Source organism: Vespa mandarinia, chromosome 10, assembly GCF_050613455.1.
Source record: "Vespa mandarinia isolate Hongniang chromosome 10, ASM5061345v1, whole genome shotgun sequence".
NCBI lineage: Eukaryota > Metazoa > Arthropoda > Insecta > Hymenoptera > Vespidae > Vespa > Vespa mandarinia.
Genome location: NC_140819.1, coordinates 1,796,557 through 1,823,750, shown reverse-complemented (window position 1 = coordinate 1,823,750; position 27,194 = coordinate 1,796,557). Strand labels below are relative to the sequence as shown.

Genomic DNA, 27,194 nt, shown 5'->3' with positions numbered 1-27,194 from the left:
TCGGACTATACGATTACCTTTACTCTTAAGTTTAGATGTTTTTGTATTATCATAAAATGCAACAGACTCAGAGATCAAAATTTGCTTTTTATTCTGAAGTGTTCTTTCCAAGAATTAAATGGATTCTAATATAGATTATTATAAAAGAATGAATGTATGATGTATACTTTAACTTTACATAATATCATAAAGCGTACCTAAGTAAAGTCTCTCGAGACGTCCAATCATTATTTCGAAGAAAAGTTCTGTAGCATCCTAAAATAAGAAGCAAGACCACCCCGGCTGTAATAAAACTTCTTCGCCGTGGTAGAGCTGTCCAAATCACTTGAATACCATACACAACTAATAAGGTCCATCCAACGCTAGAAAATATCAAACAAATATTGATCAAACGTTAAATTAAATACATAGTTTCATAGTATATACCATTTATTTTTTTTATTTAATTTTATAATTTTAAATTTAATTTATAATTTTAAATTTATAATTTGAAAATTGTATATTAATTATTAACATAATACTATTAATATTGTGTAATTACTGTTTACTAATATGTACAAGCGTAACAACAAGTGTAATAACTTTACGATTTTATATAAACGAATGGCAGACACCTTTATATACAAAAGATTTGGTTTCGATTGGTATTAAAGCTTCAGTATTACCTTGGCATGTACAGTACGCGCTCCGCAACGACGAATCCGACAGTTAAGAAAAGATTAGACGCAGGTAGGAACGGTAGCACCAGGAACATCCAACCAAGGATAAGGGGCGGGTGCCTTTGTTGCTGAAAACCAAAAGTGTTTTTTTATTCATTACTATTTATTGAAAAATAATATGTATGTACGTATCAATAATATAATATCTATTTTTATAATATACAATGGCGTAAAAAAATTTTATTTGCATCAAATATTCTCGCTTTTAATATTACCTAAAAAAAAAAAAAAAAATGATAAAAGTTTATGAATTCTAAATTATTAATATAAGATCATAAATGTAGAAAATAAACATTATTATTAACATTTATATAACCTTGAATTTTTTGTGTGGTATTTTACTAAAAAATATAAGCATTACTTTATTTTAGTCATCTTTATACACGTACAATTTATTTACTTTGAGTATTTATTACAATATTGTCTTTTTTCGAAAAAGAGGGCATTGTATTCGATTTGGAAGTATTTCTTGTACATAAATGAAAATCAAATGATGAAACGACGCTGTATATGATTAAAACAACATTTAAAGATTTATGCATGATATACAGTCCAATAGCGCACATTGTTTTTACAATTGCTTGAAACGGTATATAATCGACGATGTACTGAAAATACACAGCACTTTAGAAGTTTCACTCAGAATGAAGATTCTGACGATATTATTGATTCCCTTATTTTGGGAAATCGTTTCAGCTACTCCGCCATTCAGAGAAGTTAATTTGATAAAGGACGAATTAAGTAATTTCAATAACCACGAAAAGCAGAGAAAGATTTCTGACCTAGGAACGGTCATTCCTGATGAAGGCAAACTTGAAGCTGATGCTACGAGAAGCGAGCTCTGTAAAAGATCTCAATTTCGAAAGGTATCTTTCAAAAGTATCTAAATGTACAATATTCCTACGCTTTAATAAAACTCTTGTATATTACTTGCGAAGCTATATAATTAAAATTCAATTTATTGTTAGGATTCCGACTCTTCCTTAGATGAAGAAAGCAACATAAATATCGAAAATTTCGGCGATACTTTTTTAAATGGACTTAAATTTGGGAAAAAACTTATAGATGACATAGTACAGTCATTTTTTAAATTTATTCCGCAATTTAATAGTAAAAAAGATTTATTGAGATTTGAAAAATCGAATCAATTAATAGGTGATGTATTCAAAGACGAACTTTATGAGATACAAAAAAAGGGAAATACGAAACCACAGAACGCAATAGGTAAAGTTCAAGATATATTAAAAATTATATAATTGATTGATAGCCTTTAAATATAGTAAAATTTAAATTATAGAATATAAAAATATAAAAACATTTTACAGTTGACAACGAAAAAGGATATACAACTAAATCTGATAAAAGTTTAAAAAGTATGTACAATTTTAAAAATGAACAGAAGATAGGAAAAATCGACGAAGAAACACTTCATTCAATAATTCCGCAAATTATAACAAATGAAAATCAACGAAGTAGTAAATCAGGAAATAATGAACACTCTGATAAAAGTAATAACGATGAATTTGAAAGTAAACGAAGACAATTATACACTGAACCAACGGGTAATGTGTTACGAAATAAAAGAGATACACATATACCATTATGTAACACTCTTAATAAAGATAGTAAGAATTGTCTGGTAAATTCTAATAAAAAAAATGCGGTTCTAAAGAATAAACAACCATCGATCGTTGAATCTTTAAATACTGATCTTGGTTTTACAAAAATGATACAAAAAGCGAATCCAGAAACAGCGAACTTTAATGAGTTTCAGATAGACATTTCGGATGGTGAATTTCGCAAATGGCTTGATAATGATGCAGAATATTATTTTGATTACTCAGAACCTCTTAATACCTCACCGAAATATTCACCAATTGCTATCAACATGAAAGCGACATCGACTCAAACACCATTAAACAAAAAACCTGATAAATTAGCACCTATTAAAACATATGTTGAATCTGATTATAAAGATTTAAATTTGAAATGGCCAAATGACGAAGAATATGAATTTAACAAAGATCTTAAGAAATCTTCTAGAACGTGGCAGGATGACAGTGCTATTGATGAAACTATTCTTATACCATCAGAATGGGACTTAATCGACAAGACTATGAACGATAATAATAATGCTATATCCAATGCAAATTCAATTTCTAAGACAACTACGTCTAAAACAGCTAATCTAGAGGTCGTTTCTGATAGGAAAGAGATTTATATACCATCAGACTGGATTGTTAAATATAAAATGATGAGTAATAAAAACGATGACATATTATTTTCTAAAGTAGTTTCATCTGCTGGAACTCATGCTGGAGCTAATTCTAAAACTGGAATAGTTCTTAAAGATGAATATAAGCCACTAAAGAGTATACAGTCGATGGTACAGAAAAGCAACGTTGGTACAAGCAGAAGTGGTACAAATGATGCTATTTCAAAATCTAAACAAGTAATATCTACTGCAACTGAAGCCAAAACTTTTGTTAATGGAGAAAAACAAAAATTATCAACATGGGGTGTCGATGACACCATCGTGAATGGCAAAAGTAATATAGCAGTTCCTGCAAAGTCAATTATATTTACTAAAGCTAATATTGGAAATGTCACAAATAGCGAAAACAACCAAAAGCTAATAAAGTGGAATATTAAAAATACAACTGTCAATGATAAAAATACTACTATATCAAATGGTAAAGCAACTGCACCTGGCGCTGTTTATCCTGCATCAGATGCATCTAATGAGAGTAAGCGTGAATCATCTCAATATACCATAAAAAACAATCAAATCAATTGGTTACCTAATAATCCAATTAATAATATGTCTAAAAATGAAATAAAAGCCAATGCTATTGCTAAAAAAGAAGTCAGAGCTCCAAGAGAAGATAAAAATGAACAAATAAGAAAAACAGTGAATCAGAAAAGTATATTAAGTAATAAAAATAATTCTGCAATAATTGAAGAAGGAATATTATCTAAAACAGTTAATTTAGGCATTGGTGTAACTTATCCGGCGGAAAATTCGAATACTTATGAAATTCAAGTACCATCGGAATGGATTGTCAAATATGAAAGTCTTAATGATAAAGACGATTCTTTAAAATTCGCTAAAGTAATATCAACCAATTCTAATGTTAGGAATAATAAGGTTATCGAAAATACGTCAAACTGGACAAACGAATCAGAAGTTACAAAGCAACGAAAAGACAAATGGTCTGGTTTGAAAACAAATGCAAAAAGCTCAGTTATACAAGCAGCTGCCGTTTCAACAGAGAAAATAGAAAAATTACCATATAAGAGAGTCAAGGATAATACACAAATTAATAAAGTGGTAGAGTCTACTAAAACAGATGCCGAAGCTACAGCAGTTAATAACAAAGATAAAGAGCAATGGAACAACAATGAAAAAGTTCCAAGTTTAAATAGTCAGTCAGCTATGTCTGCTGCGAGTAATATTGAAGTTGCGACCACTACCAAAAGTGAAAAGGAGCAGTGGAAATGGAATGACACAGATAAAGATCTAATAATTAAAAACGATATTAAATCAGATAATAAAGCAACTACGTCTGTTGAAATTAATGCGGTTAATGTCGCAGGAGCTACTAATAATAAAAACAGGCAATGGAATTGGAACAGTAACGAGAAAACTCAAAGTATGAAAGATAATGGTATATTAAATACTAAAGAAACCACATTTGCAGCAGGTAATAGTAAAACAGCTGCGTCTGTTGTAAGTAATAATAAATTTGCAACAGCTACTCAAAATGAAGAAAAACAATGGAACTGGGTAAAAAATAACAAGGTCGTGAATATGAAAAATTATGATATATCAAATAATAAAAAAACTGGAATTGTCGAAGATACTTATGATGCTGGAGAAGCTATTAGTGATAGAAAGTTTTCATGGACATCTAACGAAAAGGAAAAATACAGTTTAACATTAAATAATAAAGCAATTACAACTGATGCCACAATTATCGAAAAAGACAAGCAGAAATGGAAATGGGATGATGAACATCCAAGTGTACAAGACAATGTTTTATTAAATAATCAAGCAAAAGAGCTTACTGTGGCTAATAATATAACTATGGCTGGTACTGAAAGTGAAATAAAGCACAGAATATGGAACTATGAAAACAAAATGTTAAGTGCCAGAAAAGTTATTGCATCAAGTAATGAAACAATTGCGACTGTTGAAGTTAGTGCTAATTCTGAGCCAATTATCGAAAATGACAGGCAACAAGAGGAGTGGAATAATAAAGAAAACGTTCAAATTTTAAAAGAAGATGGTTCTTCAAAGAGTGTAACAAACTCGTCTGCGAAAGCTAATGCTAATGCTGTAGAATCTACTCTAAGTAACAAAAAGACATGGAAATGGGACCGCGCTGATGAAGTTTCGAGTGATAAATATGGCTATTTAACAGTTCATAAAATGGAACTCACTTCAGGACCAGATGTTATAGCTGCTTCAGCTACTGATGGTAACAAACACTCATTAAAGTTGAGCGACAAGAATGAAAATTTTAATCAAAAAGGAAATATTATATCGAATAGTAAAGTTATTTTATCCGCTGGAGTTACTACTAATTCTCAGGCGGCAATTAAAGACGAAAATTTGCAATCGATATGGGACAATAAAGAAAACGCTCAAATTGTAAAAGAAGATGATTCTTCAAATAGTGTAACTATTTTGTCTGCGAAAGCTAATGCTAATGCTGCAGAAGCAAGTTCAAGTAAAAACCAAACGTGGAAAAAGGAACACGCAAATAAAATTTCGAGTAATAAATACGGCCATTTAACACCAAATGAAAGAAATTCAGCTTTAGGAGCTAATGTTAAAGCTGTTGATTCTACCGTTAGTAATACAAAATTATTAAAATTGATTGACAAGAATGAAAATCAAAATGAAGAAAAAAGCGTTATATTAAATAGTATGGCCACTGCGTCTTCTGAGGGTAGTGCTAATTCTCAGGCGGCTATTAAAGACGAAAATTTGCAATCGATATGGGACAATAAAGAAAACGCTCAAATTGTAAAAGAAGATGTTTCTTCAAATAGTGTAACTATTTTGTCTGCGAAAGCTAATGCTAATGCTGCAGAAGCAAGTTCAAGTAAAAACCAAACGTGGAAAAGGGAACACGCAAATAAAATTTTGAGTAATAAATACGGCCATTTAACACCAAATGAAAGAAATTCTGCTTTAGGAGCTAATGTTAAAGCTGTTGATTCTACCGTTAGTAATACAAAATTATTAAAATTGATTGACAAGAATGAAAATCAAAATGAAGAAAAAAGCGTTATATTAAATAGTATGGCCACTGCGTCTTCTGAGGGTAGTGCTAATTCTCAGGCGGCTATTAAAGACGAAAATTTGCAATCGATATGGGACAATAAAGAAAACGCTCAAATTGTAAAAAAAGATGATTCTTCAAATAGTGTAACTATTTTGTCTGCGAAAGCTAATGCTAATGCTGCAGAAGCAAGTTCAAGTAAAAACCAAACGTGGAAAAAGGAACACGCAAATAAAATTTCGAGTAATAAATACGGCCATTTAACACCAAATGAAAGAAATTCTGCTTTAGGAGCTAATGTTAAAGCTATTGATTCTACCGTTAGTAATACAAAATTATTAAAATTGATTGACAAGAATGAAAATCAAAATGAAGAAAAAAGCGTTATATTAAATAGTATGGCCACTGCGTCTTCTGAGGGTAGTGCTAATTCTCAGGCGGCTATTAAAGACGAAAATTTGCAATCGATATGGGACAATAAAGAAAACGCTCAAATTGTAAAAAAAGATGATTCTTCAAATAGTGTAACTATTTTGTCTGCGAAAGCTAATGCTAATGCTGCAGAAGCAAGTTCAAGTAAAAACCAAACGTGGAAAAAGGAACACGCAAATAAAATTTCGAGTAATAAATACGGCCATTTAACACCAAATGAAAGAAATTCTGCTTTAGGAGCTAATGTTAAAGCTGTTGATTCTACCGTTAGTAATACAAAATTATTAAAATTGATTGACAAGAATGAAAATCAAAATGAAGAAAAAAGCGTTATATTAAATAGTATGGCCACTGCGTCTTCTGAGGGTAGTGCTAATTCTCAGGCGGCTATTAAAGACGAAAATTTGCAATCGATATGGGACAATAAAGAAAACGCTCAAATTGTAAAAGAAGATGTTTCTTCAAATAGTGTAACTATTTTGTCTGCGAAAGCTAATGCTAATGCTGCAGAAGCAAATTCAAGTAAAAACCAAACGTGGAAAAAGGAACACGCAAATAAAATTTCGAGTAATAAATACGGCCATTTAACACCAAATGAAAGAAATTCAGCTTTAGGAGCTAATGTTAAAGCTGTTGATTCTACCGTTAGTAATACAAAATTATTAAAATTGATTGACAAGAATGAAAATCAAAATGAAGAAAAAAGCGTTATATTAAATAGTATGGCCACTGCGTCTTCTGAGGGTAGTGCTAATTCTCAGGCGGCTATTAAAGACGAAAATTTGCAATCGATATGGGACAATAAAGAAAACGCTCAAATTGTAAAAGAAGATGTTTCTTCAAATAGTGTAACTATTTTGTCCGCGAAAGCTAATGCTAATGCTGCAGAAACTAGTTCAAGTAAGAACCAAACGTGGAAAAGGGAACATGCAAATAAAATTTCAAGTAATAAATACGGTTATTTAACAACAAATACTGCAGAATCTACTATAAGTAACAAAAATACATGGAAATGGAACCGCGCTGATGAAGTTTCGAGTAATATATATGACTATTTAACAGCTAATGGAATGAAGCTGACTTCAGGAGCAGATTTTACAGCTACTGTAACTTCCGATGATAACAAAAAGTCATTGAAGATAAACGATAAAAATAAAAATCTTAATGAAAAACCAAATATTATATCAAATAGTAAAGCAATATCATCTACTCAATCTATTACTGATGTTGCAGCCGTCTTGGAAAATAGTAAGAACCAATGGGAGTGGAATATTAATAATAAATCTCAAATTGTAAAAGATGATCTTATCATAAATAATCAATCAACTACATCTGCTATAAGTAATGCTAATGCCACATCAATTATTGCACGTAATAAGTTGCAATCAAAGTCAAACGACGAAAGCAACGATCCGAGTATTAAAAACGATGTTACATCAAAAAATAAAACAACAGGGTCTATTAAAGCTAATAGCGTAGCTGCAGTAACTATTGAAAATGAAATGAAGCTGAGAAAGTTTGAAGACAAAAACAAAAATCTGAGTATCAAAAACAATGTTTCAATGAATAATAAAACAACTATTCCTGCAGGAACTAAAATAAATGCCGCAACAATTATGACAGATGATCAGCAGCAAAGGAAGCCGGCCAGTGAAGACAAAAATCAGAATGTCAAATATATTATATCACCAAATAAAGTAATTCCATCTACCAGAGCTGATGGTGATGCTGTAGCAACTAATGCAAATAGCAAGCAACTATTAACGTTTAACGATAAAGACAATGCTTCAAGTGATAAAAATGATAATATCTTAAATTTAGAAAGTGCTGCGTCTATTCGAGCTAATTATGAAACTGCTGATGCTACTACTTACGAGAATCGAAGAATATTGGGTGATAGAAATAAGAATCCAAAACTTAAAGTCGATGTTACATCAAATACTGAAAAAACTGCATCTGCTAGAACTAATGAAGAAACTGAAACTGGAGTTACTCTAATGACAAATAATGATAATAGAAAAATATTTGGTGAGAAAACTTCGGAAATGAGCAATCTTAAGTCAATTTCTGAAACATTCCCATCGACTATTGCTACAGCAGAAACTAATTTGGAAAACAAAAACAAGAGTACATTACCTGAATATAATATTAATGTCAAGAAAGAATGGGTTCGTAAAGATTTCATATCTAATTCGATGATAGTTGCATCAGCCACAGCTGCAACGAAAGCTAGTTCTACTCACCAAAATAAGGAAAAATTATCTGATGGAATTGCAGAAACATCTGTATCGAGTGTCATCAACTTAGAAACTGATTCTATAAATGAAAACAAGGAAAAGCTTCAAAGCTTAAGATTAAAAAACAGTAACTTGATTGAATACGATAATTCTACGGCAACTTTTGGGACATTTGCCAATAATCAAATAGAATCTAATATTTCAAAAGAAGAAGAAAACAAACTATCTGATCAGAATAATAAAGCCAACAATTCTAAAGATAATATCGATGCGATGACAGTTACTAAGACAATTGCATATACCGTCAATAAAGGAGATATCGATACTCTGAGTAAAGAAGACGCTAAGCTCCCCGAATGGAAAATCAAAGAGACAAACGAACAAAGTCATCAAGATCTAATATCTCACGGGAAAACAATGGTATCGGCTACAGCTCAAGCAAGAGATGACTCTGTAATGGAAGATCAGAATAAACCATTAAATAAAAAGGTTGAAAATAATAACTCGTATAATAATGATCTTTCAATTGTAAATATATCAACCGCCACAAAAGCTAACTTTGATCTTTCGATAAAAACTAAAGGTAGTCAGTCAAAATGCAACAGCATTTTAAAAGATACAGAAATAAGTAAAAATTCATTGGAAAATACAAAAACGTCAGCATTAACTAATATAGAAGCAGAAATGAATTCTGTGAATGAAGATAAAAATAAACAATTCGATCGAAAAATTGATAGTAAGAATCTAATGGATAATTCGAGAGTTATTATCGAAGCGATTAAATCAATTAAAGCTGAATCAAATTCTGTTTCAACAAGTAATGATATAGATAAACAAATAAAGTGGAAATACAAGGAGGAAGATAGTGTTAATGCAAAAGATAAAGTGATAGATGGAATAATTAACAACGAAAGTAACAATCTTGCAATAATTTCTTCGAAAGAGAAAGATATAATTAACAGCCTGAATAAAATATCCAATGATCTTATAAATTGGCTTGTAAGATGGAAATTGATAAATGTTAATGCTGTTAAAAGTAATAATAATGAGCAACAAAACGAAACAGAATTAAATTATTTGAAACTTGGAAGTTCTAATGATGGAAAATATACAATTGATGAATTAAACATTCCCACTACTACTGACGATAAAATAAAGGTATGTTGTGTCCTAATTCTGTCTTTTCTTATAAATAGGCATACATATAGAAATAATAGTCATTAATACTTTTCTGTATGATGTGTTTATAATGTGTTATATATATATATATATATATATATATATATATATATATATATATATTATATTATTATATATTATATATATTTTTATTTATATATTATATATATTTATACCTATGTTATTATATATTATATTATTATTATATATATATATATTATATTATATATATATTATATTATTATATATTATATATATTTTTATTTATATATTATATATATTTATATTTATATTATTATATATTATATTATTATTATATATATATATATTATATTATATATATAATATATATATATATATTATATTATATATATATAATATATATATATATATATATATATATATATATATATATATATTATGTACATGACATGTTAGTATGATATGTTAATTAACTTCATCATTTTTTTCATTCATCGTATATAAGATAGATCTTTCTAAATATAATCTTAAAATTTATTCATTGTATATAAGAAAGTTGTTATATTATATTATATTATAGGGATCAGAGAAAAAAATAGAAAAAATGGACGATGATGATCTCATTGTAATAAAAAAACCATACGGTCGCCAAAATACAATTGGTATTACATACATTAAAGATTCGGTACCTCCCATGGTCATATATAGAGTGATTCCTATAAGTGTATTTGAACAAGTACGTAAGTTAATTAAACAATGGGAAATAATTTACACAGAGTATGCCGAATTAGAAGTATAAAACACGTGAGGCATTCTATACAATATTAATATCCTTTTACAATTACTTTTTACAAAAATAGATTTTTCATTTCATAAAGAAGTGTCATTTCATGTCACAAATAATAAAAAAGATCATTATCATTTGTTTTCATATAGTATTCTAACAGTCATTTTATTTGCAAATGACATTTGAAACAGAACATTTTTATGTAATATAATAAATGACCATTAATTATTCACTATAATTTGGGAAAATATGCAAAGCAATTAATTAATGCATGTATTTTCCATGTTAATAATAGGAAATAAGTAAATGATATAATATATTTGCATCAGCGAATATAGATATGTAAATCAAAAAGCGTAATTTAATCGCTCCCGTTAATGTTATCACAGGAAATATTTGTTTAGATATGTGAATTTTTTTTACTTAATTCTTTGTGATCATAAAATTATTAATGAACACACAGCTAGTCGTCGTAATAAATTAACATTTTTTTAAAAATATGTTATTTTTATAAAGTTTGTAAGTAATTATAATACTGTCAAATATATTTTTATATATATCCAATTATGATTATTTATCAAAGAAAATAAGAGAGTGAATGAAGAAAATAAAATAAATAACAAAAATAAACGACCCGTTCATATGAATTTTGGAACAAAATGTAATTAAAAAATATAAAAGAAAACAAGGAACAAAAAAATAATCTGTTATCACTTATAAACCTACATATTTATTTCCGCGAGAATATTAGGCAGAAAAATCGCAGTGTAAAATTTTAATGAAAACAAAGCCTGTATAGATTTAATCATTATGTGCTTTATATATTTTAATGAACAGGACAAACATGGAAATAAATAAACGTACTATTATCTAATGCATTTAAATGTTTAAAGGGTCTTGTTAAAGTAGAAAGAGAATGATTCATAAATGTCGTCTATGTAATACATTGCAAAAAGAAGAAGATATAAGAAAGTTTCTAATTAATTCATCTGTTGGTTACCAAACTAATATCGATTAAGCATCCTTATATGATAACCTGACTAATCCAATAATCACACATGTTAGCCCATTAATGTTAATTCATGTTTGACTTTAACCTTATCGATAACACAAGTCTAGACGGAAGTTTAGCCTGTGGTTTACATTAAAACGCTGACTCGTCGAAGCATGATTCTACCTTCGGAATGATCGCTTCTCTGAATACAGTATAAGATATAGATATGTACATACATTGGAAGTAGTAATGCTTGGCTTGTTAACCATTCTTGTAATTTATCGCGATTTGAAAAATCGATACATAACAAAACTCGCTAAACCAACCACATAACTCTTTACATCGTTCAAAGGATATCGCATCAAAAAAGAACAAAATCCGTATATTTTATCTCATTAAAATATGTATGTCTATGCGAACCGTTTAAAACGATATATGAAACCTTAGCTTAAAATCATTACAAATTCGTGTTCAGCTTGTAACAACTCTTTTTTTTTTGTAAGAATGATAACCAACGAATGGAAGCACTTACATACGTTCTTAACTCTCGACGCGGAGTAAAGATATGACCTCTTTCAAAAAAAAAAAAAAAAAATAGCTCACTTGGAGTTCTTACCGTGACTTCAACTACGGATCTTATTCGTTGCTTCGTAGAAAGATGGACATTAAAGCCGCAGCTATGGTCTTCTTCAAGAAAAGGGTCATCATAAAGTCATACACTTTAAAGAGTTCATCGCGTCGAACACGACTCCGTTTAAGTTTATTTCTTTACGATTCATGATCCTTACGAGAATGGCGATCCATAATGGACAATTACATTTTTATTATCGTGATTATATTTCTATCACCGAACATATTATAACGTCGATAAGGAATGATGCGATAATTAAATTAATACGTAAATGAAAGAATTAAATTTGAGAGGAAAATATGTTTCGAAGATTTAAATAAATTTTCAAGCAATACAACACAGACATATAATCCAGTAAACTATAGATTCTTGTGTTACGACTCTCGAAATTGGTGTGACTTCATCATCGACCGCTATACGGTCCGTCGTTGGTTGAAATACGAGCAACAGGGACGCAAGATCGTTTCGAAGGAAACGTTTTGATGTGAAACAACTTTTAGAGGCCGTAACTAGCAACCACTTCGCTCGATGTCATTCGATTACAATCGCATCTGAGATCGAAAATCCAGTAACGTTGTTTAGTATCTATATACTCTGGATTACAGTGTTCATAGAGATTTTGTAAGAATTCAAGTAAAGTTCGAATTTTTTACAAAAGAACTTTTATGACATAGAAATATAATGAAACGAAAATGCACACAAGTTATTTATGATCGCGTACATAAAATATATGTATATATAAAACTTACCTCAAAATCCGTAAAAGCTTTGTACGTGAGAACTAAGCAGCCGCCAAAAAAGAGACACGTCGCCAGGTTCCTAGTATCAGCTAAAGATGTAACCAGAGGAACGGAACCCATTTGCCAATCATGAGAGAGTGTCACAGGGCATAGGAGTAGCCAACAGTTCAGCGCCGCCAAATAACAGAACGTTAGTAATCTATAATGATAAAGTGTGAATGTGTGATTAGAAGCAAATAATTTATTATATGATATATACTTTATCATATGAAAACGAATTCTATCATATATATAGGATATTTGTATTGTGTATATATCAGGTAAGTCTATCGTTAAACAAAAAGATGAAAGATTCTAACATTAATTAGCTATGTGTATGTGGATATGGGACAAATCGGTCAGCAATTGAAAAGAGACTGGTCTGTCCTTTGTAAGGTGCCTTGTTTATGAAAGTTAGAGAAGGAGCTGAGATTGGGAAAGAGAGAGAGAGAGAGAGAGAGAGAGAGAGAGAGAGAGTGAGATGGAAATGCAGTATGGATGAGATAGGCAATGAAACAAGGAATAGAATAAAGAATGATAAGGATTATCGAATGCGTATGTACGAAGGTAAGTGAGGATGAGAAAGACTACGTGAGAAAAGAACAGAGGAACAGAGGGACAGTCTTGAGTAGATCAAGCGAAGAATAACGATAGAAGGTCCTGAGTGGACCATGTATTGAGTAGACCAATGAGAAGTGGAAAGATCAGACCTGAATGTCAATCAATCAGTCAGTCAGAGTCCATCTATCGTTACGAATAATTAGCGTTAAATCTGTGTTATTTTCAATAAACATTTAATTATATTTCACTTATACTTTACTATATCTCTCATAGATATATGTATATAACGATATTCTATTATATAACGACTTTGACGAATAGAGAGTTTCATCGATAGTGCTTCTCTGATCGATGAATCTACATCGTAAGCACTACATAGAAACCAAACCCCCAATCCATCGTTATTCGCGATAGCTTGATGCAAAGTGCCAAAAGATGTCAATGGTTCTTTTCTGCGAGTCACTCGAGAAAAAATGAAAGCGATCGAGGATCATGGCTCGTAAAGTAGACGAGCTTCAACGTACGGTATTGTTCTCACGCGTTCGTGGTGAACCGCGAGAGAAAACCATTAGGAAGAAGAAGAAGAGGATCGTCGCGTCTAGTGCTGACGTTGAATCTTTCGTTTTCTCACTATCAGCATTCACCGATATAATCACCGATATAATACCCATGATGCTCCATCATCGAGGCTGCGTATCCTCGACATCGTCTTCGATGAGGCCGATGCTCTCTCTCTTCCTTTCTCTGTCTCTCTCTCTTTCTCTCTCTCTCTCTCTCTCTCTCTCTCTCTTTCGCTTTTTCTCTTCATCCTTTACCTTCTTCGTTTCTCTCCTTCACCCACTCGGCGTTGTATCGGCTCGACGCCCTCAGGCTGGCTTACTCGGCGGGTCTATTGTTTCACGAACAAGCCCCGTCGTATGACGACGAGTCGCATAACATGCCGGCAAATATTCTCGTCACTACGCCACCCTGAGTGTTAATACCGACGAAGCGTGATCCCCTCTAATTGTCCTCCGTACCAGCTGCGGATTTACTGAGAAACGTGCTTGTTTATGAGAGACCGACTACTAGACCAAAGGAATACGAGGAGAATGCCAAAAGCGCCGTGGCAATGTATTTCACTTGAATTTCTTAGAGATCGAGACATTTCAGAAAGATTTGTCGAACAATTTCTCACGCCGATTGAAAATTATATCACGAAATAAAAATATAGTAATACCCGTATTAAGACTGACATCAATATCACCGTTTATTTCAACTTCGTATCAGGAAAAATCTCAAAACATTGAGATTTGGTTCAAAATAATATTAACATATTTAAGAAATATTGCTTTATTCTTATAAATATCAGAAGTAAATAATATACAAGTAAAAATTTTTCTACTTAACTTCAATATAAAAGTTAAGATTTTTATTCAAGAATTTCAATTTCTACCAATTTTCATTTGTTTGCCATCCTTACAAAGCTGTACAATTGCCAACTTGTTTTCACTATATTTTATACCGAATTATTAACGCTTTGAAAGAGTATTCTTAACTTTGCTTTCTATTGAAACTGAAACACTCGACGTGAAACAAGTGAAGTAGCTTAGTTGCCTGCTTCAATTCATCTACCGACATTGTTGCGTGCCGAATTGTCGAAAAGGTAAATTACATAACCAAGATTAAGTTTTTTACTTGCGCGTCATAATTTTCTAATTGTAAGTATCCGTTTTGTGTTAATGACGTAATTAAAAATAAGTATTACTTGAAAATTTCTATGACGAGTTTATAAATGTTGATAAACGCACCGGAATAGCATAAAAATATTTGTTGATTGTAGTCGAAACGAATGTACCTGAATTCCTATTTTCTGACATTTTTAAAAGATGGAGGTTACATTTGCGCCAACTCACATTTCGAGATCACGAAGGATTAGATGTTCAAAAGAACGAACAGAGTCGATTCGCATTAGTTCAAACGTTTTCGCACGAGTCAACCCGAATGGTGCAAAGTGACATAAAACCATCGAATAGAGCACGAAGCGACGCGCATGCTGATGAACTGCGAAGAGCTCTCTGAGCTTACAATCGATCGCATAGAAATGACACGTTTCTCTGCAATTTGCTTTTTGAATTTTTACGAAAGTGAATGTCGAGTTCGTATCTTTTTAATTTACTAATGATTCTTTTAACACGTGCCTCGTGTTAAAAGAAAAGTGTTAAAAACGAAGAGCGATAAAATTAGCAAAAAGAGAAAAAACGATTAAATTTTAATTGCACCTTCGTTTCGATATTTTTAACAAATATCTAACTTGTTTAAACGAAATACATTATAAAGAGTATAATTACTTGCTTTTTCTCTCTTAAAGTTTTTATCAACCTGGTAAATTTTTTGCTTTATCTTGTAACACGCGAATCATTAGATCTTGCGTGAAAGTTCATACTGTATCGAACATCCACTTTAAAAACAAAATTATTTGACAAAAATGGCAGTGAATGCACTGCGGGACCATTACCTGTATGACAGGAATGGCGACTCGGATGGAGGATACGGGATACATGACATCCCGAACTGCATTGCGGCATACTCGACTTCCCCTTGAGTAAAGATGACCTTCTGCTTTACTTTCTGAGACGGCAATGTGGCGCACGCGCTTATAAATATTTTCCAGCAATACTTTTCATTCACAGCATGAAACATTGCTCTACGTTTTATAGACTTTAACACTTTCTCTTCTCTTTAGGTTAAACCAAATTTATCATTGTGTATAATAATCGGTTAGATGCTCTTTAAGTGCCTCGTCAATGAATGTACAGTTTTTACTTATTACATTTTGATATTAAAACTCTAATATATAACGTAATTAAAAAATAATATCGGTAGAAAAATATTCTTTAGAAATTTAGTCGGTGTCAGATGAATATGAGAATTTACGTTTTGCACTAAAAGTTATCTCCATTGATTCGTTCTTTTTTTTTTTAATTCTTATTATATTCTCACTAACGTCAAATATTCTATATCATCGTTATATCGATTAATATCAGTCCTCGGTGTTCCCAATAGCTATGAAATAAAATCGGTCAGGTATACCGGTGCTTGGAAAAACAATGACAATAATGTATTTCAGTTTCCCGTCACCATTGATCCTTTTTCTCAGCATAATTTTTTCTTCTCTTTTGAGTCGGTCATATTTTTATTTCGCCGACATGATTAATGGGCCAGTCGGAAAGAAACGGAGACTCGAGTAAAGGCAGAGAAAGAACCACGGTCGACCCGAAACGTCAAAATAATAATTCTCGGCATACATCAAGCGCAATGCACGTACCGTAACGTAAAAGGATAGGATTTCCTTCGAAGATGGTCTTGCGAGCACGCGCGCGCGTGTTTTACAAAGGATGAAGAATTCATATATGGGCTTTATCCTTCTTGAATATGGTAGAAAATGGGTAGAGATTGAGATAAATCTTATATATCTGGTTCGAAAGATCCGTGAGACCTTCGACTCTTGATAAGATCTGTATTTTTTTTCATGGATTTCTACGATCGATCAACGGGCTTGCTTTGATATCATAAAAGATATATCTATATATGAGTTTATGGTGTTACTCCGAAATCATTAATCATTTCTCTGCAAAGTCATGAATGAAAAAACGATTTTCATGATTATTTTGAGCGATTATTGCCGTGAATAAATGCATACATTAAAAATTATATATTATCTTCCTATTTCTCATTTTATTATTATTGTCATCATTATTATTATTATCGTTTATTTATGATCTTTTAATTTTTTTTATTTTAGTTTCTTTATTTCCAAATATATACGTCATCCCAATCAATCTCAAAATTCTATATGAAATTCTCTTTATAACAAATAATATTAGCAATATATGTAATTTAGTTAAATGGCGGGAATCATATAATGATAAAGTAATTGAAATTTAACAATTGAAAACTCACTTAACGATTATTGATATATTAGTGTTAGCTAAATTTCATAAATGTTGAGTTTTTCAATGATTCGTTACTTCTTAAAACTTATGAAAAGTTTATCGATGAATTCGAAAGCTTTCTCATTAAATGGATATCCAATATCCTCTTATGGGGTTGCTATAAGTTTTATATAAAGATTTTCGTCGTTGTTACTCCACTGCAGTTCATTGCGATTATGGTGGGAAAAGATTGTAAGACTATTGTAACAGGTCGCTCTCTACTGGATTTGTTTCAAATTGGTATATAACTTGGTATGCGAGAACGGTAATACATCCCGCACGTATTCGTATTATGAGAGTAACGCACTTGGAGTTTTATGGTCATGAAATTTGAACAACGACTAGAGCATGCTATTCTGAAACGTAATAACCGTACGTTATGAAGCGTTATTACGTTGTATTAGTATTCCGTTGGCTTGCCCTATCCTTACTTTTTACGCGTTTGCCGGCTATACGATCGAATTTATGTTGGCAAATCCTCACTCCACCACAATCTAAATGGCACAGCTAACCGAAGTGTCATTTTTTCTTTTTTTTTCCTTTTTTTTTGTTTTATTCTAATAGATCAATGTTAAAGACGTTAAAAATCAGGATGAGAAATTACGTATACGTTGGTAACATATCACGTTGATAACATATAATTTTTGAACAAATATATTCAATTTTCTTTCTTAAAATGCAGTTGAATATGATAATATACAATAAATGAGTAATTTAAAATCAAACGATTTTCGGTGTACCATTCAAACAACCATAAAAAGAAAATATGAAAAAGCGGATATATTGGTTCGGTCCAATCGAAGCGGGAAAACGTTGATAGCCATGCAAGCGAAACTTATGGAAATCAGAGACGGATAGAGGGATGGGTTTTCGACAGTACGAAGAGCGCAATCTGTTCTTTAATATCGACGCTTCAATCCGCTCGGCGAATTCAAAGCGGGTTCACATTTAACCACAGAACTGGCCTTTATTAACCCCTCTCCCCCTCTATCTATCCTATCCACCAATCTCTGTCGCTCGAAAACGCCGATTTCGAAGGTCTTCCTGAGAGGACGTTTGTTCCGTGCGAATTCTCGTTAGCTGTAATTCGATAGTATGTCACGGTCGGTTGGAAGTACTCCGCAATAATTTTCTTTCGAAGCATCGTACTGATTCATGGCGAAACGCGGTGTCGTTAGCCTCTAATCACGCCATTTCATCGATCGATTCTCATCCCCCTACCATCTTCCTCGTTTCTCATCCCTTTCCATTCGCCTACTTAAACACCTTTTCTATCTATACGCATACACACTTTTGTTGTACATACGTATATGTACTATATGTATATCTATTTGTATATATATATATATATATATATATATATATATATATATATATACGTATTTATAGCCATGTGTGCATTTACAAACTTTAATTCTTCATTAATTTTATCATTTTATGGTCATTGACATAGGCACAGTTATCGGCACAATCATATGTATTATAATAGAATCATTATTTATTGTTTCTAAAGTTTTTATATCAAGTGAAATGATAAAACGTTTAAAGATGATATTGCAAAAGCAAAATGGATATATTTTATCAGATTAAAATTATCTACAATGATGTATAGCTTTGGTAAAGGAAATTTAAATCAAAAGTAGGTTATCGTTTTTGTGATGTAACAACATTTGTTTATTTGATCGATTTACAAATATAATAATCTTATTACATTCGAAGTAATATTATCTAAAGAGCAAAAGTGATAGTTCTGGATTGCACGATAGAAATTCAATCACGATGAGATAATTTGTGAAACGAGAGGTGCGAATTGAAAACTTTAATTGATACTACCATATTAAGTTTCTTTTCTCATTGGCTTTTTCTCTCACTCTTCTTTTCTACCATTTTACGCAGGAACTTTGATCTTTTACGGAAGCTTTTAAACTTATACGAAAGCAATTTTGCTCAATCGTCAGCGTGAAGTAAAGAGTTATACCATGAATGAATTTATAAGTATTTTTTATTTTCCGAATCCTAATGATTAATCGGAATGCAAAATTAATTCATCGTATTTTTCTTTTAATTTGTGATTTAACATTGTAATTAATTAAGAACGATAATATAGATCATTTACTATTCGCAAAGGTAGAGTTTAAAAATTACTAAAATTTTCGTCGACAATTCCCATACATCATGACAACTTTCTCTCCTTCGTGAAAGGAGTTGATAGAACACACGCGACAATCTATTACGGTTGACTTAAAACGAGCGACATCGCTGACTGGTACCTGACAAAGTCCTGACCCGAGGTGTATCGTGGTACATTCGTGAAGAATCGTCTACGAACCAATGAAGCACTTCGAATTGAAGTTCCTATAAATCAATCAGGTTCATAGAATTGACTCTTCTATTCGGAGACAACGCAGACATCTTCAATTGTATCGTGTTTTATTCGTTGTTATTCATTAATGTGTTCTACATACCGATGCCCACATACCAAAAAAATTGTTTTGCGTCATTCTATTTTAATAAAAACTGTAGCGATAAAAAAAAACACCAAAATAAAACTCATAAATTCTCGAATTGAATAAAGCATTGAATTGCAGTACGAATCTATACATTTGCTAACGAACAATATAAACTTCATTCAAAACGTTTGGTTATTTTTAGTAACCGGCCCATCATCGGCTAACCCAACTGGATCTTCGTTAACGATAATAAATTCTCACACGGAAGCAATCGTACATTAATCGCGGATCGTTGTATAAATCGATAGCCGGCTTGGGACGATCGCGAAACCACGAGAAGAGTGACGGTATCGGAAGAGGGTTCTGTAATGGAACTTTGTTGGCAGTTAATCTTGCAGGCCGGATGGGCCCGCTTCGCTGGGCACGATACACTTCCGTCTCACCGGATCGTCGGTAAACCAAGAGAGAGATGTATTGCGTTCTAACACGAAATCAAATGTTTCCTTTTCGTTCTCTCTCTCTCCTCTCTCTCTCTCTCTTACTTTAACTATCGGCTAATCTGCACTTTGTGAATCCTTTTCATCGAGTCTTCCCGATACAACTATGTTATATGTACGTTACATTGTCAGAAGAATAGTAGAAAAGTCTTCACTTTACTGTCTTCATAATATGTGCTTAACTAACAATAAGAAATATACAGAAAATGAAAGATAAATTAGTAATAGAGGTAACTAAATAAACATTGATCGTTCGAATATACAGAAAATTCGGTCGTCAATATATTATTATTTCCAAGAAAACATTGAGAAATTTTTTAATAATTCATCTTTTTTCTAACAACAGGAAAGTCTCAAATCAATCGATTTTGACACCTTTCTATTTTACCCTTTTTTATTATGCTACATGAATAATTTCTAATCAATGTCCCAACTATAACATGTTTGTATGATGTCATATAATAATTAAGACGAATATAGCATTCCAACATTCAACAAATCGTATATGTCAGAGTGCGAATAATTTAATTACGTTCACAGTATTAACACCACCGTAGTCGTTCGATGTAGGAAGAAACCATAAATGGAAGAAAAAACAAGAGGCGACGAGATCGATGAGAGAGGGGTCGCGGATAAAGCGTGAAAACCAGAACGAACGGTAGCGAGCGTACCAGCGTGTCTCGTTCCTTTTGCCAGGATATAGCATACCCGTACGATATGATCATTTGGCGAGGTTCCGCGACGAGTATTGGCCGGTGGATTATTTTACAGGTAGTACACAAAAATACATCGGAGGGTTTATTTTCGATTATTCAGCGAGCCGTATAATGTTCAGAAAACAGGAGAGATGGTGGGGGTATCGTATACGGGTGATTTGTACGCAAAGAGAAAGAGAAAGAGAGAGAGAGAGAGAGAGGAAGGGATTGAAGGAGAGGATGGAGAATGATGGAAGGGGTGCGAGGTAGTGGAAGAGGGTATCGGTCACGTACAAATCGATATCCGTTATCGGAGAAAGCACCAAACACACATATACATGGACAACATATACAAAGAAATATGATGGTATATATTCAATATATCCCTATATATATTCACATGGAATAAAATGTTGAGGTGTTTTATGAGACTCCGGTAATTATTTTTATGACAATCGCTAACGTTTATCGCCATGGTTTAAGATATTATTTCAATAAAATCACAGTTATTAGATTTCGAAATCCCACCTAGAATGATAAGTGGCCATGACGATAGTAAGGGTTGACATTACTCGTGAAAAAAGTTACTTGATATTCCACTTGAATCGAAAAATTATTTTTCTTTTCTTTTCTGTATGTAGCTGGAAAATGAGTCAGAGGTAAAAAATAAATAGATATTTATATCACGTAGCGTCTATTGTCTATTGTCTATTGTCTAATGTCTATTTACATAATCATTTTTACATGATAGAATGGAATAATATTGAAAATAAAACTAGAGAACTAGATTATTGAGTGAAAAAAATTAAATAAAATCATTGATGAAAATACTTTCAGATATTAACCTATTTCTTTTTTTTATCGAACGCCTTTTCTCTATAGCGGTATTGTTTCTCTTTCTCTTTCTCTTTTTCTGGAATATATACGTATACACACAGAACTACATAGTATAGTACACTCAGGTATAGAGAACGAACACAACTCTTTACTCTTCTTCGAGAATTGACCTTTCTCCTTTCATTAATGACCTAGCTCGTATTAATTGGTCCCTTGCATCCCGTTTAATTAAAAGCACACACAAACATCAACTCTCTTCTCTAGAATATCTTTCCCACTAAGAAAAGAACAATTACTTATATTGTGGGCAATAGCAATGACGTGTACGATGCTAGTCCCGTATTGTTGATACGTTGATTATTATTTCGAAATACGATTTATTTTAATTTGGTAAATGAACCTTATTCTTTGTTTTTTTTTTAATCATAATAATATTCTTGAAAAATAATCAATACTATTGATATAATGATAACGGTATTATTAAACTATTCATTTTTAAATTTATCTAAAATTGACTACGGCAACAATAGAATAACAATACGATTTATTTTGTAAAAATCAATAACAATAAGAGTTTGCATTAATTTTATATATATAAAAACTATCGTAATTGCTTTTTATTCGCAAAGACATCTGTACGAAATCTGAATACAGAAATAACTTCAATTTAACTTATCAGAGAAAGATTGATATAACAGAATAAGAAGTAGGATATTAAGACGTCTGTGATAAAGAAATCTCGATGAATAAAGTTCTTTGAGAGTTTTCGCTGGATTCCTCTTTCATTACAATGCACGCGTATGTTAGAGAAAAGCGAAGAGATAAAGAAAGAGAGGGAGAGGAAGAAAAAGGAAAAGGAAGGATGGAGAAATGGGTAGAAAAGTACATGCTAGAAGTCACTGATGGTGACAGTGATGGTAGCGGTACGGGGCAAAGAGAGAAAATTAGTAGGTGGAACCCCTTGTGCTAGATAATTTGTGGTATGCAATCCCGGCCCAACCGTGCATTTAGATAGATAGAACGTAAACTCTACTTCAACGATTATGTTCGTGTTAGTAGAGACATTCGCGGTAAGACTCGTTCAATATATGGGCTTAACGAAATAATTCTTACTTTTCTTCTTCGAAGTAAAGAAGAAAATAACAAAATAGATCAATTTATTTTCTACTTGTGCATTATTTCTTTAAGAAAAAAAAACAAGAACAAAATTATTCTATTTCTATTATATTTCATTTTGAGAAAAGAAAAAGACGGAAGTACTTTATCGTTAGAGAAGATATTTTCTTCTTAATAATATAAGATATGAAAATTAATAAGTTACAGATATAAATTATGGGGAATAAGATAATATCTCATGAGATACGTATAATGTTCAATTAAAGTCAAATAAACGAATGAGATAGAAAAGATAAATTTTCGTGAAGCATACTGTTGTAACTTTAAATCAGTTGGGTGCTACGTTGCTACCGATAATTCGTAATGTCCTACCTGTTGAGTCCAGTTCAATGACTCGTGTAACGGTTTATGATACAGAAAGTTAATGTTCGATGATAATTCACTTATAAATAATATAAATTATTATCTTCGTATTAACTCGTTAATCGAAGATTTTAGAACAAATGTTTGCATAATAATCTTATTTCATTAGAATTTCCTTACTTAGGAGTATCTTTGCTTTTCATTTATTCAACTATATCTTCTGTCAAGTTGTAATCAACGGAAGATGTTGATAGAGATAACGGTATGCGGAGCTTGCAGGACATGCTGAAACATCAGAGCTCGTTGCGCAACCACGTGTACGGAAATACATCGCTGAGAGATGTCAACGACATCCCTTGCGGTCTCAACATCATGCATGTAGCGGCCACAGAATAATGATATATGTGCGAGAACTGGAAAGTACGTATGATACTCCGATTGACATTACACGTTCGTATTCTAGATTTACTTTCAACACTTATACTTCAAAGATTCTATATTTGAAGATATTGAAATTATCGTGGAACGCATTATTTGCAAAAATCATACTGTTATAAATTATAAATGCATGTTTGTTAATGTGAGCAATAAGTATTAACATCTTATTTTTTATACTATATTAATATTTACCAGTTGCTGTATATCCTATGGAAATTTACACACCAATAACAAAGTCTAAGAACAACTTGACCGCATGCAAAACCATAGAATATACAAAATTTATGCGCCAACGTTGCCACGACCCACTATTGCAGAGCTGAGAAGCTCGTCATAAATGCGTGCCATGCAACTTTAAGATGTACAAGTTCCTATTTCTCATCTCAGTTGCTCGACGAAATTTCAAAATTTCATATAAACTACATATACTCATAATGAATTGATACATCGATGAAACATTCAAGTTATTTTGATTATTTCATTTTACGTGAAAAAATGGTACAATGATAACGCGATGTTTTGTATTTGTTTGATTCTATATGAAATTTAAATTTTTCTTTCGAATATTCGTATTCGGAATCCTTTACTTCTTTGAAATTACTTCGAATACAATCTCATTTATTGTGAATTTAACAGAATAGTGAAAAGCACTTTATAAAGATATAACGCTTATAAGAAGATACGAGAGAATGAAGTCTCTTCATTATGATGCTACAATCCATTTGTAGCAACGGTAGACGGTCTCCTTCTTCGAGTATAAGAGTGAATGAAGGACTTCGTGTGGAAGGAGAAGCATGCCACAAGAGAGGGGTTTGGGACGATACGCGTTGGAAAGCAACGAAGCGAAGTTAAGTAGTCCTTCTTGTATACCGCAAGCTATAGCGCCTCGTGGAAATGGGCTAAAGCGGGTGGAGTGGCAGATGCACAAAACTACAAACCACGGGGATATACTACTGTAGTCGGTTGATTCTAGGCGGAACTACCTCAAGGCGTTCTTCACTCTACAACTGTGTACTGTCCTCCCTTGAGTGTCGACTAATTGGATACTCTGTAGCTGGCATATCCGATGATGCTTTATTTTTCCTACCTATCTCTCCACTACTATTTTTTTTTACTCTATCCTCTCTAGCGCCTCCTATCTATTTTCTCTTTGAGGTTATACTTTAACATTATCTCTACGAACGAAATAGTCTGGATAAGCTCAAATCGTTTTCACCAAATACATCGTGAAACTTGTGAAAATCGTATCTCTCGTTCGACGTAATAGCAGTAACTTAATTACTTGGTAAATTATTCTCGAATATGGAATAAAATGTATCCGTCCGCTTCTTCTTTGGTTTGCTTAAATCCAATCCTAATGAGAAGATTTATTATATTCTTGAATTTGAAAGAAAATGGGCGTAAAAAAGACTGTAGAAAAAAGTTTTACCATGACGTTCGCTATTCTAAAGTTTTCAGCGTATACTGGTAGGAAAGAAAGTTAAGATGTTCTACGGTCCCAGTGATAAAGAAGACCCAATAACATCACGGTCACTAATTCTTTGATGTCGGCCGGAAAAGCCGTTGAAAAAGCCACAAAAGCTGTTTGATATCATCTAGGTGCCTTTGTTCCACCGCGAAGTATAAAATTTTCTACAGCCTGGAAACTTGTCAGAGAGTGCTTTCCTAGACCCTCCGGATATAACTAATTACGTGCAGTCGACAGCACCTATGCCGCAGCTTTTGCTGAAGACGTTTTATTCCCACATCAGGATCTCCGGTGATTCGAACAAAATGAATACGAAAAATCAAAACTCTTCATATTTTACTTTACCAAAAAAAGAAAAGAAATAAAAAGAAAATGTTACATAACGTCATATCAGTTTGAGTTCGTCGTCAATTAATTTAAAGATACCCTCTATAAAGATTGAAGCCTCTATATATAAGATGAGGCAATAACTTTGATCACCTTAAATATCTCCACTATTTTTAGAGATATGGAGAAACTTTCTTTACAAACGTCGTACATTGATTAATAAATCTTAAAAAAAAAAAGCAATATAAAATTTATATTAAACATTTAATTTTAATATTTAATAATTTTCAAAAATAATTATAACAAAAATTTAAATGATTTCATTATAGTTATATTTTTATTACGAAAGAAAAGAAAATATTTAATTTTAAAAATGATTAACAAAATAGCTTTTATTATACCAATATTATTGCAATATTTAAATAAATAAAGATTTAAAAATGCTTTACAATGATATTTGTTTTAAGTCTCTACGATTTTCTGTTCCGAAGATATATTCAAAAGATTTCCATTCATAATTCATATAGTACAGTTGTCGAGTAATAGTAATAGTAGTAGTAGTAATAAGCCGAAATAAATTCTCGGAATTTATGTAGGTCAGTGTGTCATCAATGAGACAATTGAATGAAATTATGTCGGTTACTAGGTCAAAGTGAATGTATTTGGTATAATGAAAATATCTCCGGAACTAAACATCTTGAATCAACTATCATTTTAAAGCGCAGAATTTTCTTTATTTTTTGCATATTATTAATAATTAATTAACAATTTCTTATAAACTATTTTTATAAACAAATTCTTACGAACTAAATTTATCTTATTCTTTCCAAAAAAGAATCACATGAGATAATAACTGATTTATAAAATTACATAAATTAATAAATAATTGATAAATAAATTATTTGTTTAACAAAGAAACAATTTTTACAGCATTATTAATAGCCACATCTTTCATTTAATGAGAATATTCCTCGGAATTAAACATCGAAGAAACTTGAAATAAATATGCAAAATAAATGCATGGTAATCAAAGAAACTATAACTAACTATTAACTATTTACTCTTATTTTATACTACTACTATTTACAATAAACTAATAGTAAATTTTAAGTAAACTAATAGTCGTCCCTCTACATGATTTCTTGAATGAACCAATATTCAAATTAAAATATTTTCTAAAATAAAACTTGTTCGACATACATGGATTAATATTTTTTTATAGAGATTGTTGAGTTGTATCAACCAATTTTATTAAAAACATATAATTCTATTTAGAAGAACATAATTGACCTCCACATGTCCTTTAAGTTTCCATCTACGAAAAAATTATTACTGTCATATTATGGCCACTTTCGCACCTTATGACTTTTGTAAACAAAATTTCCTGATATCTCTACAATGAACCGAAACATTCAAGGTGATTAATATTATTAATCA

The 27,194-nt window shown here is 31.6% G+C and overlaps 1 protein-coding gene across 4 annotated transcripts in view; it reads right to left on the bottom strand.

Moving 5' to 3' along the window:
• Window positions 1–27,194, bottom strand: part of LOC118444692 (protein O-mannosyl-transferase TMTC1) — a 158,000-nt gene that overhangs the window by 28,140 nt on the left and 102,666 nt on the right. For all 4 annotated transcript variants that reach the window (XR_014982645.1, XM_035873204.2, XM_085659754.1 and 1 more), the window contains exons 7-9: window positions 13,002–13,191; window positions 666–787; window positions 198–362 (exon numbers count right to left, since the gene is read on the bottom strand). Coding sequence is in view for 3 of the 4 variants with exons in the window: in XM_035873204.2 (XP_035729097.2) it covers window positions 198–362; window positions 666–787; window positions 13,002–13,191 (477 nt within the window). In the remaining variant the exon portion in view is untranslated. The remainder of the gene's footprint in view (window positions 1–197; window positions 363–665; window positions 788–13,001; window positions 13,192–27,194) is intronic.